The 13338-nt window shown below is 38.6% G+C and overlaps 1 protein-coding gene across 2 annotated transcripts; it reads left to right on the plus strand.

Annotated features, from left to right (window-relative positions):
* The first annotated feature begins 2845 nt into the window (after positions 1–2845).
* Positions 2846–13338, plus strand: LOC145778501 (prefoldin subunit 1-like). Of its 2 annotated transcripts, none has more exons than XM_082589989.1 (5): positions 2846–3019; positions 8315–8410; positions 9790–9956; positions 10298–10382; positions 11975–13338. In XM_082589989.1, exons 2-5 carry the CDS (start codon positions 8390–8392, stop codon positions 12053–12055), a joined length of 354 nt encoding a protein of 117 aa, XP_082446115.1. In that variant the 5' UTR covers positions 2846–3019; positions 8315–8389; the 3' UTR covers positions 12056–13338. The 2 variants fall into 2 exon arrangements, with proteins under 2 accessions (XP_082446115.1, XP_082446116.1); XM_082589990.1 differs by having other exon boundaries at positions 2846–2990.

The following is a 13338-nucleotide window of genomic DNA, read 5'->3' on the forward strand; positions in this document are numbered from 1 at the left end:
CAAGAATCAGAATGGTAGATGCGTTCAAGTGTTGCGACCGCGCCATATTTTAAACTGATTGTCTTGCTTTGATATCATGTAGGCTACCTTATAACGTCCCTTGTTTCTTTCATTTTTACTGAACATCAGCCTAATTTTGTTTCAACGTAATTTGCCAATGCTTGGCATTTGTCACTTTAAGAACAGGGAAGCAGCTGACTGGATGACTGATACAGTCTTACGCTGTTTCCTGTCTGTTGTGGTTTCTAGATTGCTATGGTGCTATTTTATTCGTATTGCGTATAATTGTACCGTACCATTCTCCTAAGAAACGAAATAAAAATGTCATCGCTCCCTCCCTGATTAATAACTTAAAGTAAGTAAGACTGATCGTTGGCTACCAAATCTGCAATAATAAAGTAGGACTACAACACTGGCCCATTTGCATGTATTTGTAGCATCAAGCATCAAACGCCCAACCAACTTCTTTTGTGCTATTAACTTACACCCAGTGTAGTAAACAAGACGTTAAACTATACAACTCTGTTGCAAATGAGTGTGTCAATCTGTGGTGTGTCAACCAAATTTAGAAGACTCAATAAAAAAATAAAAAATTGAAAGAAAAAGCAGCAAAAGAGATACTCTGGCAACTCTACCTTTGTTGGCAACCTTGGAGTGGAAGGTCTGCGTGTCATGGATGATGAAACCAAAGACTGATGGCTGCTCTCTAGTAGCCTTCCAGTGTAGTCCGGGAACATCGTGAATCTGGGGTGGTAAAAGGATAGACTCTCGCCCCCAGACGCTCACACGACGACGACGACAACCTTTGTTGTGTGTGCGTGTGTGTGTGTGTTTGTGTGTGTGTGGTAACAATGCTGCCAGGTTGGCATATATTTTGTAAAATTTTAAAACTTTGATAGATTTTGGCATAACCTACTGTCTGATGACCTCTTTGTTCGACAGGACCAAAACAAGAATACTCGTAACCTAATGGCTTTTTGTGTGAAAATATATTTGACAAAAAAAATCAGAAAACTTTGTAGTGAAACATAAAAGAATTGGCTCGTAGATATTTAAAATGTAATTGTCTCCAATAATCCTTGATTAAAACAGATTGACAAGATTTTTGGTCCAAATAAGGAAAAAGTGTTTCAAAAGAATCGATTTTTTTTAAATACTGCAGTATGTTTCGAACAAATTTCAGCCCTATCAAAAGTGCAAATTTTTAAAAAGTTTATCGAGAAACATCATCTTCTTATTTGGTAACTCTGCTCAAAGTTGCCAGATGGCCTTTTTTTAGGCCAAATTCCACAGCCTATTTTCCAAGTATTGAAAATGAGTAAGTATACAGTAAGTAAGGCATACTGATGATGAATTAAAGTAATAATGGTTTCTAGTTTTTCTGCTACGACAGTAATTGTTTATTAAACAGATTATGCAAACAAGAGAGAGAAACCTTTTATTTTGTCTGCTGCGAAAAATAGTAAACGGTACAACTATATTGTACCAAACGAACCGGTCATTATGTTCTGACAGTGTTAAATTATTTTCTGTTATGCTTGATCGTTAAATGGCATTTACAAAAAAGTACTTTAATTAAATTGTTAGCGTTTATTTAGCCTTAATAGAAGTAAATAAAAAATTTGGCCTTTTTTTGGCCTTATTTTAAAATGAATTTGGCCTTACTATAGCTTGAGTATCTGGTAACCCTGACTCTGACCTCAACTGACAACCAGGGTTGTCAGATTGGAATAATTGATTCCAGATCTGGAATCAAAACGAACTGTCTAGTAGAGAAAAAAAATGTCTGGAATCTGGAATAATTTTTAGAAGCAAATTGGGATTATTTAGACAAGTCTAGATTGTTTCGGTAATTGTATTTTTTTCATTGCATTTAGTAGCTGCAACGCGTGCGCGTAACTTTCTGCCCTAGTTCCGTCTCTTTCTTTGAAACTTTGTTGCTGAATTGCACGCTCTCTGGCGCGAAAGCCTGTCTGTGAGAAGTGTGGCGCAACCTAGTTAGCTGACAAGACCTTCCGAACACTGGGTTATATTTCCATGTATGTTAAGTTTACTTTTAATCTGTTATGTTTTTAGGTTGTTACAGAATACAGTACCGTAGTTATTGTTAAGTACCGGTACGGTATTTATTGATTTTCATATTTTGTTGCATCGAAGAAGTTAGATAAGAAGTTCAAAAATCCAAGCGTATGTGAAGTTTATTGTAGGAAGAATATGGCTCTACGCAGTGGCGTATCCTGGTGGGTTGAGCAAGGGATTGAAGGGAAGCAATAAAACTCATGGGGGTTAAGAACGTTTCGAAGACACGCGTATTCTAGGGGGTCCGAGGGCATGCCCCCTGGAAAATTTTTGCAAAATTACACTCAAATAATGGATTATATTGCTTTCTGGAAACACTTTTAGGGTAGGCTAATATTTGTATGTACGGTATGATATTTTTTAGCAGATGTACAGCGATTAACTTATCAAAGGTAGCTCTTACACAAACAGGCAAAAACTGGGCAAGGCTTCTCAGCAGGAGGCAACCCTACGACTACGTACATTTTTCAAGAATTCTAATGATATAAAGAAAAAAACAGTTGCTCTTTCACTTGCTGTGTTCATTTGTTAGCATACATCGTTTACACTGCCGACCATTTGACAAACTTTTTCAACAAGCACGCAGGCACAGATATAAAATTGGGGTGAACAAAGGCTACAAAACTTGATAAAAAATGTGCTGGCATCATCTTATCATAGGGATATTTTCGTTTCAACATGAAGATTCTCACCACTACTTATTGTAAGTTATACCATATTTACAACATACACTGCATATGTAATGGTATTTTGTTTTAGACTTAAAATGAAATGTCTAGAATATAATAAATTTAGAATAATTTAGAATCAAACTGACATGCAATCTGGAAGGGAAGGCTACAACTAATCTGACAACCCTGCTGACAACTGCGTCAAAACTCGCCTCAAAGTAAAATTAAAAAGATGTACCGGTACCGTATGTAGTTCAACTCTAAGTAAGGTATTTTTGAATATGAAATAGACAAGAGTTTTGTGTACTGTTTTTTGTTGGCTGTGAATAAGCCAGCATGGGTCCCAGTGACACTCTATAAAAGCAGATCACTGCAATTTTTAATTTTATTTTTCATTGCTGGCAATAACTGATATTTTGTGAGATGACTGTTAAAAATTTGAATTCTATGGACTTTGAGTCTGATTGCAAATAAATAATAATAAAAAATAATAATAATAACATGTTACAGTAGGCTGGAGAACAATAAAGTAAACTCACAAATTTGACACTAACCAAAGGGAAAGATGACTAAACCAAAAAGTTTAAAATAGGCAGTGGCTACCGGTATTTGACCGGATCCGGTACCTTTGAATCTGAAGCACTATTTGACCGGTCATGACGTCACTATATATACAATGCACTTTTTCTCTTTTCTTTTTCTCTTCCGCCCCGATAGCTCAATTGGTTAGCGCGTCACTTCTAGAACGAAGAAGCTTCAAGATCAAGCGGCGCTGGTTCGACTTTCGGGGTGTGCGATTGAGCAACGCACGTTAAAGAATGCTCTCCATTCAGCGGCATCTAATGGATGGAATAATTCCCTGGTAACAAGACTTTAACAATCGGAAACTTCACTCTGCCAATCTCGGTAACCGGGCCTGCGTCAGTGATTCAAAGCCTCTACAAGTATGCGAAACTGCCAGGATTAAGCTCTGCAAGAAGCTTTCCCAGTCCGAGGATAAAGATTCAATCAATCTTTCAAAGCAAAACATGAGAAGAAAAGAAAAAAGTCTCTATATAAGTTCTAAATTTGACTTCCATGTTCAACTGGGTTCGTGGCGCATACAATAGTTCTCGGGCTGGTGTTCCAGAGGGAATGAGTTTGATGCTACCCGGAATCGTTCTTTTTTTTTTAACTAAATTTTGACCCGAAGGGACTCAATCGTTAGGCTGCTGCATTTTTGTGTTCAATTTTTAATTTGAGTAGCCTACCACCCAATTTTTTATGTCTTTTCAAATATGAGTAATAAAGTTAGAGTTTTTTTAATTTGTTGGAATTTGAGAATTTCTCTGGGTAATTTTCGTTCGTCATAAGAGGATGTGACCATGTTTGCCGAATGGAACTATGCATTACATTTTTGCTCTCAACAAGTTAGAAATTGAATAGTTTTATTCAACTGAATCAGCGGCACGTACGATGTTTTTCGGGCTGGTATCCCCAACAAGGGTATGAGTTAGATTAGAGATGTACCGATACCAATATTGTGGCCGATACCGATCCCGATACCGATATCACTTTTTTAGGCCGATACCGATACTGATACCGATATTTTGGCCGATACTTTGGTGTTACAAAAAGATGCAATTTTGGTATTTGCAAGGTATTATATCAAATGCTAAGTTTTACCTTATTTGCATAGAACTATTAAAAAACGCTTTCAATTGGTATAATTTATTAAAGATTCAAGAATCCAATCTCAACCGCATTTTTGTGTCATAATAGTAGGTTTTAGTAATGAAAGGCCACCATAATTGAGGACTAGGGTATAAGGGAAGAAACATTACATCATAATTGGGGTTTCTGAAAAATTAAATAAAGTGTTTGCGCAAACTCTCCAAATAGGCTATCATAATTGATAATAAGATGTAAAATGTAAACCAAGTGATTTGTGTAGTCGTACAAAAACTATTCGACAAGTAATATGCAACCTAAGGGCGCTTGTCGTTTGGTTGAAAAGCTTTTGCCAGGCCAAGACCCCCCAGGCAGCAAAAATGCACAATCCCGCATCGCCCCCACGCTGCTAAACGTCCAAAAAAACTATGCAACCCGGCTGCCCCCAGCAAGCCGGCTCCACCAGTCCGCGACCCAACTTCCACCCCTCGCTGCAACATACCCACCAAGCCCAAACAATTCCACGGCAGAACTAGCAGGCCCAACACGAAAGCAAAGGGACCACGAATCCTCACCAAACCAATCAAAACGGTCCTGCCGCGCCCAAGACGACAACCCCACCGCGAAGAAAGGAGCGCCCCTCCCGGCCACCAGCACAAGGCCGAGCACCCACCAGCACAGCGAGCAGCTGCGACCCGCCAACCACAACGGTGCAGCTTCCACACTAGCCATTTCAATTCTTGTCGATGTCAATTCTTGCTGCAAAACGGCTGCCGAGAAACATATAGTTGATTGGATGGTCTAAATGGCTAGTGTGGAAGCCACACCGCTATGGCCAGCGAATTGCAACAGCCCGCCAAACCAGTGAGTGCCCAGCACCGCGCCGACAGCCGAGAAGAACGCTTCCCCCACAACGAGGCCGCCATCCCAGGTGCAACAAGACCACTTATTGACCAGCCCAGTGAGGACTCGCAGTCTCACCGCTCCCACCCACTCCTCCACGACATTGCCTAAGCTTGGCGAGTCCACCATAACTAAATGCGGAAACCACATCACAAACCGACAGAACCAGCCCACCAAAAAGAACCAAGTTACACGGGTCCCCCAAACGTCCAGCAACGCAAAAACGATGCAAAATTATACACATTTCCGCCACCTGGGCAGTCCTGGCCTGGTTTTATCCTCTGTTGAGAGTAAAAAAGAAACACAAATGATAAATATTGGAGAAATTGAGTCTCCTTCACAACTTAAGAATCGAACAACGCAAAACTTCTGAAACAAAACGTTTTGTTTGAGTGAAAGAATCACTGTAAGCAAACAATGCCAAAAGGTGTGCGCATGAAGTCATGGGAGTGTGAGGTATCAAAAATTTGAACAGGTTTTTATTTTTCTACATCAATGTGACGTTAGTTACTACTTTAAAAAATCTATATCTTTGCTTCTGCAGAAAATTCGCAGCAAACGCCTTTTTATTACATGTTTAGTATCGGCCACAGTATCGGCCAAATTTTGCCGATACCGATGCCGATACCGATACCGATACTCAAAAAATGGCCGATATCACCGATACCGATGCCGATACCGATATATCGGTACATCTCTAAGTTAGATACTACCCAGAAGCATTTTACCGTACTTCAAACAAAAATGCCTGCTGAAAAACACTGCCTAAAAGAAAACTTGATTGATGAAACCATTTTTTTTAAAGAAGTATATAACTTTTTACAGCCACCAAACTAACTTGTTGAGAGCAAAAATGTACCGTAATGCGTCGTTCCGTTCGGCAAACACGGTCACATCATCTTACGACAAACAGAAAATTACCGAGAGAAATTCTCAAATTCCAACAAATTAAAAAAACTCTATTACTCATAGTAATAAAAGGTTTCTGCGGATGCAACCTAGTTCGTAGGTACCATGAACAGTTCGGACCGTCAGTTCATTACCTTGAAAAGATCGAAAGAAAAAATCAAAAAAAGCCGAAGTCGCTGATTGCAGTTTCCGCAATCATTTTAAAATTTTCCCCCTGAAAAGATCGAGAGAAAAAATAGCTCAAAACCGAAGTCCGCTGATCACAATTTCCGCAAACATTTTTCCGCAGTTTCCGCTAACCCTAACTCTTACCATAGAGTAATCTATGCTCTAGCCCTCGCTGATTGCAGTTTCCGCAAAATTTTTTCCGCAGTTTTTGTTAACCCTTACCCTAATTCTAACCATAGAGTAATCTATGCTCTAACCCTAGCTGATCGCAGTTTCCGCACACATTTTTCCGCAGTTTCCGCAAACATTTTTCCGCAGTTTCCGCTAACCTTTACCCTAACCATAGAGTAATCTATGGTCTAACCCTCGCTGATCGCAGTTTCCGCAAACATTTTTCTGCAGTTTCCGCAAACATTTTTCTGCAGTTTCCGCTAACCGCAGTTTCCGCTTACCCTAACTCTAACCATAGAGTAATCTATGCTCTAACCCTAACTAGGGACGGTAATCCTTACCATAACCCTCGCTAATCGCAGTTTCCACAAACATTTTTCCACAGTTTTGCAGTTTCCGCTAACCCTAACCATCGAGTTTGTTTCAAATTGTTTGGGGAAACTCCGATCAGCGACTTCGGCTTTGTGCTATTAAACTACAATCAGCGACTTCGGCTTTTTTAATTTTTTTTCTCGATCTTTTCAGGGTGCGAACTGACTGTACGAATGGTTCAAGGTACGAACTAGGTTGCACCCGGTTTCTGCAGACTCTTAACCTCAGTTCTGGCTTCTCGGTGTTATGGGAATTGCTAATCATAAATAATTGTAGGATCCATATAAGAGGATTCAACCAAACGTATAATAATCAATAAAAAATCAACCAGGTTTGGTAACTACAAAAATTTATTGGTAAATAGATTTTTTGTAGTTAAAAAAAAGTGCATGTATAGTGAGTAGTGACGTCATGACCGGTCAAATAGTGTTTCAGATTAAAAGACCGGAGCAGGTCAAATAGCCACTGCCTTTAAAATATGCATCGATAAAACAATTTGTTATTGTTGAACAGTGCATGCTCATTTAAATATGGTAATTAACTTTGTCAACCTTTTTGCAAAACTGTGATTAATTATATAGAAATATTTCTTCAATTCAGAAAGCTTCTTTGAAGCTTCATCATGGCAGTTTTATACTTGTGCTATGAACCACTGATACAGGTTCAGCCACCGAGATCAACAGAATGAAGTCCTGCTTGTTGTTGAAATGTTGTTATGACTTATTTCACCTACTTATTTCAGGTACTCCTGAATGAAAAAATGTTTTGGAGTGTGTCAAGCGCACATCTTGAAAGTTAAACCATCGCCACTTAACCAACTATTGTCAGCTATGCGACACATAAATAGTCCGACATAGCCTAACTACACCAAATTCAAACATTTGCTGTATCACACTACCAACTTTGCTGTCATTTATTTCTATTTGCTTGTATAAAAGTGAGTTCTTTATTCGGAACTACTGTACCAGCAGTCCAGCTCCCAAGTAGAGAGATAACCTAAAAATAACAGAAAATGAGTATCAAGTTAAAACATACAAGGTTGAGAGTTGCATTTGCAAAATTATAATTTTATATTTTCTGTTAAAATTACTTAAATCTTCATATTTTCTATTATTTTTGTAGACTGGTATAATATGTATGTAGTTATAGACAAGTTATAATCAGAAAATAATTTGCTATTGGTAGCCTAAAATAAAGTGTCAAAGCCTTCTGCATTTATTTATGCTTAAATCATAGCAAACGGCTTGGTACTCCTTTTATGTTATCTTTAGGCTGTCTCTCCACTTGGGTACCAGTAGCTTCGAATAACAAACCAACTCATTTGCAAGCAAATGTAAATAAATGGCAGCAACTTTGGTGGTATGACATTGTTTTTGTTTATTATTGGGTAGGTTTCTTTATACAGTATAATCACACACAATCTTAACGAAAATCAACATTGTGTTTGAAAAGGATACCATATCGTCATGGATCAAGAACTGAAAAAAGTAAGTTGTCTAAAGACCAAACCTTGATCAAGTACACATAGTGCAATATTTATTACTGCAGACATGACGTCAATGTTTTGACCTTAAGGTCTCATTAGTGCAGTAAACGTACACGAGACGAACGCCTTATTACTATATAAGTAATGCAGTGTGGTGATTTATCTATTTGTGGTATGCAAGGAACCACATGTACTTCTCTGCAAGAGCTCTTTTTATCATCATCAACATCATTGTGTTCCTTTCTTGTATTGAGGGTTATATACGATGCACCATTGCTAACGATCATGAGCTGCACTTTTAAACTGATTTATTTGTAAAATTTAAGCAGTGGCATAGCTAGGGGCGGCATGTCTGGGGGGCGGCACTTTCAGACAGGACGTTTTGTTTTTTTTGTTAATGCAAATGTACACGGAAAATAAAAGCAAACAGAATGGCAACGTTCAAAACAGTGGCGTAGCCAAGGGGGAGGAGGGGTTTGGGGGTTACAACCCCCCCTTTGGCACGCATGTGACGTCACGATATTGAGAATGATGCTTTCAGTCTCTATGTCTCTAAAACAAAGTTTGCCTAATTTTAAACGAAACTCCATTAAAAGAGCGAGTTTTGCCAATACCAAACATTCAAATATCTCAGCCAGGAATTAGCAACAAGAAAACATAGAGACTTAGCTTTATTAAGTTACCAAAAAATTCCCAAGAAAACATGATCTTATTCTTTTGGTATGCCACCGGACAGCACCATTTTACAGGAATATTTATACTAGGGGATTTATACCCACATTTTTGTTGAAAATGCTCTCAGAATGCACCAAATCCAAAGTAATTTTTCACAATTTTCTGGACGAGGACCCCCCGCCGTTGGGTGTCGTCTTTGGCGAGGACGCTGTCGGGCCTCGCCCGCCGACCCTTAAAACCCCCCCTTTCAAAATTACTGGCTACGCTACTGGTTCAAAACATACAATGATTCCACTTTAAGTCAATTAAAAAAAATTCATTTTCACATGCTTTTTCTTGAAGGGGCGGCATAATCTGAATCCGCCCCAGGCGGCACATTCCCTAGCTACGCCACTGAATTTAAGTCTTTTATTTTTCAGCTTTAATCATAACACAGGACCTTCTTTTGGTCAACAATGTTTTTATTAACTTCTAGGGTTATCTTCAACTGTAGCAGAGGGTTAAATGACAATAAAGATGTAGAGTAAAACTTAATAAGTGTTGGTCTTGGAATATTATGCTGAACTAGTGATTGTCACAACTTAATATTTCAAACTTTGTTTGTTAAATTTAGATCAAATCAAATTATGTAAGAAAAACAAGTTCATCAAGATTTGTGAGATTGCTTTGCTTGTCTGTTGGCATGAACTATACATTCACTTGCAGGCATTTATGGAATTGCAAAAGAAAAGAGTGGAAACACAAGCCCAGATGAACATATGTGAAGCCCAGATTCATAAGCTGCTCGTGCAAGAGAAGAAAAATGAGCTGACGACTCAAGAAATCACATCATTACCAGATGATGTGAGGTTATATGAAAGTGTAGGAAGAATGTGAGTCCTCTTTCTCTTACAGATCTGCAATCTGAATCAGTGTGTTCTTTGTTTGAACCCTCCTAGGGTCTATCCTTTTCGAAAGTGTTATGAAAAGTTTTTTGCTGAAATATAGCTGCACTGTGTTACAGAAAATATAGTTCAATTTATATTTGTCTTTTGATCTGTTTCAACCAATACATTGTGATGGAAACCTTTTTTTTTAAACTGTATGTAGTGTCTATCTTTTTAGTAAAATAGTTTTTGCTAACTTAACAAAATAACTACTAAAATAAAAAAAATAGCTAGTAGCAAATAAACTACAAAGATCAAATCAGTTAATTGATTTTGTGCACCTCAAGGTTCCTCCTTCAGCCCAAGAATGTTGTGCTCAAAAATCTTGCAGAAGATAAACACACTAAAAAGTCTAAAGCTAAAGAGCTTGAAGTAAGTGATTTGTGGCATGCACGTCCCTAGACAGCAAACTTTGTCAGTTTTTTTGTTCAGTTTTGTTAAACGTCTGCAGAGTGCAGACGTTGAATCAATGTACGATTTATCACTGGTCAACAAATTTTATCTACTGTAAAAGTTTTAATCAGAAATGCAGGTAAACTTTTCTCGATGAATTTTCTGCGTTGATTGTGAATCTGCGCTTGTTTTTTCTCTAACACATCAGGTTTTTAAATTATTTGCACACTGTAATATTTTACGTATTTAGTCATAAAAAAAATACGTTTCTAAAATGCAACTGGTAATCACAATGCGTTGTAAAATCCGCATTGTGCAAGCTTGAGGTCAAAATTGTCACTGTTAGGTCAAATCGCGCCGTCTTGGTTTGGTTTTGAATCTTTATCCTCGGACTGACAAAGCCTTAATTGGTTATTCCTGGTAGTTTCGCATACTTGTAGAAGCTCTTGACACAGGGCCGGTTATCGAGATTGGCAGAGTAAAGTTTCCGATTGTTGAAGTGTTGTTGCCGGGGAATTATTCCATTCATTAGGTGCCGCTGAATGGAGAGCAGTCCTGAAATACGTTGTTCAAGCGCACATCCCGGGAGTCGAAACAGCTCCGCGTGATTTTGAGCCTGGCGCGTAACCACTGAGCTAACGGGGCGGACAAACTATATCAAACTTAAACAACAAATATCTCAAAACCTGGTGTGCTGGAGAAAAAATGGGACATTTTTGCAGTTAGCGTCAAAAACCCTTCAAAAATAACCTAATCATCAATTAATTTTGCTCTCTGAGTCATGATGGCCCAGCATGACTGTCTTCTAGTACCCGCTGTTAATCCCACAACGCCAACATCATCTATTCTAGAGTGCTTTGTTTCTGAATTATTTGAAACTATAGCTCGGTCGTCGTCGTGTGAGCGTCTGGGGCCGAGGGTCTATCCTTTTACCACCCCAGATTCACGATGTTCCCGGACTACACTGGAAGGCTACTAGAGAGCAGCCATCAGTCTTTGGTTTCATCATCCATGACACGCAGACCTTCCACTCCGTTAGGTGGCTGGAAGATAGAGCAGTCATTGATGATGTGATCTGCGGTCTGTTCCTCGGCACCACATTCACAGGAGAAGGAAGAAGCCATTCCCCATTGGTGCATGGTTGAGCGGAAAAGCCCGACGCCCGTATGGAGACGGTTGAGGCGCACCCATGCCTGTCTTTGTAGTGTTAGACCGATGGGGCGTGTGTCGGCGTCGGGGATGAACGAATAGAGTCTGGTGGCGGTTGACTTCCATTCAGAACTCCATTTATGGTCCGCCCAAGCAACCGCAGAGATGTCTTGTACATCAGCTTCGTTGATAAGAAGTTGAGCAGCTGGCACGAATGGGTGTCTTGATTTCAGTCGACGGTTAGCTCGGTTATCCACGCAAATTGTGGCAAGTCTAAAAGAATAGCCTGCTACAGTCGCAGACAAATTCGCGACATTGCTTTAATGACGTCATTCAAACATAAGCTTACGCCTTTCTTTGTTTTATAGCTTTTTGTGTTTTCTCATTCTCAAGTGAACGAAGTTCTTGCATTTTAATTTCAGGCCAAGAAAACTTATTTGCTTCGAAACGTCCAAAGCAGTGAAGAAAGTTTAAGAGAAATGGTTTCTCAACGAAGAAAATGAATCTTCTGAGTTTCGTGTGTTGGTTGCATCACTGAGATCGAACTTTGAATGCTGCTTCGGCTAGCACAACCTCAGACAACAAAACCCGTCATTTTTACATTTAATTCAACGTCTGCAGACAATGAATCAATGTAAAAACACCAGATTTTGTTGTCTGGGTAAGCAGATTCTACCCTGCTTGTATCTTCAGGCCTCTTAGTAGGCGGCGACGCATGGCATGAATTTGTATGGCATTGTTGTTGTATTAAACAGGGCTGTGAAGGTGGGCGAAAATTATATGACTCCGACTTTTAAATTAATACATGTAGCTGGTTTTCTCCACTTTCAGTGTTGCCAGATTTTCTTAAGTTTTTGTCATTTTTTAAAAATTCTATTTCACTTAAGTTACGATCAAAATTGAAAGGTCAACTTTTTCGAAAGTGGAAAAAGTTTTCGAAACAAGAAAAAGCATTTTGAAAAAAGATTGCTAACAAAAATTTTAGTTTCAAAGAAAATGAAGGGGTGTACCAGCAAACATCTATAGGACTGGCCCTTGATACAAGAGAAGGATCCACAGATGATACAAACTGATATGCATAAATCAACAAGTGAATAAAAAAAATAATAATAACCTCTCAAGTACATGTAGCTCCACACAAAGTGATATTTGCATGACTTTTAACTCCTTTTTTATTTCTTTTTTAAATAATGTCGAAACCTATTTAAAATTTTTATCGTTTTGTATCAAGTCGGAGTCGGGCCTTTTTTAACGACTCCGACTCCGGACATGCCAAAATCCCACCGTTTCTACAGCCCTGGTATTTAAAATTTGTTTTTATTCTGATTTTTTCCTTCACTTGAAAAGTAGAAATTTGATCACAGATGAAGCGTGATTCAGTTGGAGTAATCGTGAAATATTGATAACCTTTTTTCCAAAATATCAAGGTAGCGAGTTTGGGATTTAACTTAATATCAAGTATAATTTCTACGTAATAATTGTTACCAACAATTGCAGCATGCTGATTTATGAATAAACGTTTTTCCTAAAGAAAAAGACAGAAAACGATTTTTGTGAAGTGAAATTATCACAAAGCAAGAAAACGGGTAGAATGCAGTAGGCTAACCTGTCGAATACGTCTGTGATCAATTTTCCAATGTTAATGTCTCTCGGCGCGTACAAAGTACATAATGTCTCAATATGTAGCCTATGTTATAAAGAAGGAATAAAGACGGAGAGCTGGGAGCAGCATAGGCTACAAAGCGTTGAGAAGTCTACCGCGCTGTATAAAAACAATTATTTATAA

Source organism: Aplidium turbinatum, chromosome 10 (genome assembly GCF_918807975.1).
Source record: "Aplidium turbinatum chromosome 10, kaAplTurb1.1, whole genome shotgun sequence".
Classification (NCBI taxonomy): domain Eukaryota; kingdom Metazoa; phylum Chordata; class Ascidiacea; order Aplousobranchia; family Polyclinidae; genus Aplidium; species Aplidium turbinatum.

What these genes read in the sequence shown, in the direction of transcription:
- LOC145778501 (XM_082589989.1), top strand. Translation starts at nt 8,390, where the DNA reads ATGGATCAAGAACTGAAAAAA. An exon ending in TATGAAAGTGTAGGAAGAAT is followed by an intron (nt 9,957 to 10,297) that starts GTGAGTCCTCTT and finishes GTGCACCTCAAG; the next exon opens with GTTCCTCCTTCAGCCCAAGA. An exon ending in CTAAAGCTAAAGAGCTTGAA is followed by an intron (nt 10,383 to 11,974) that starts GTAAGTGATTTG and finishes TTTTAATTTCAG; the next exon opens with GCCAAGAAAACTTATTTGCT.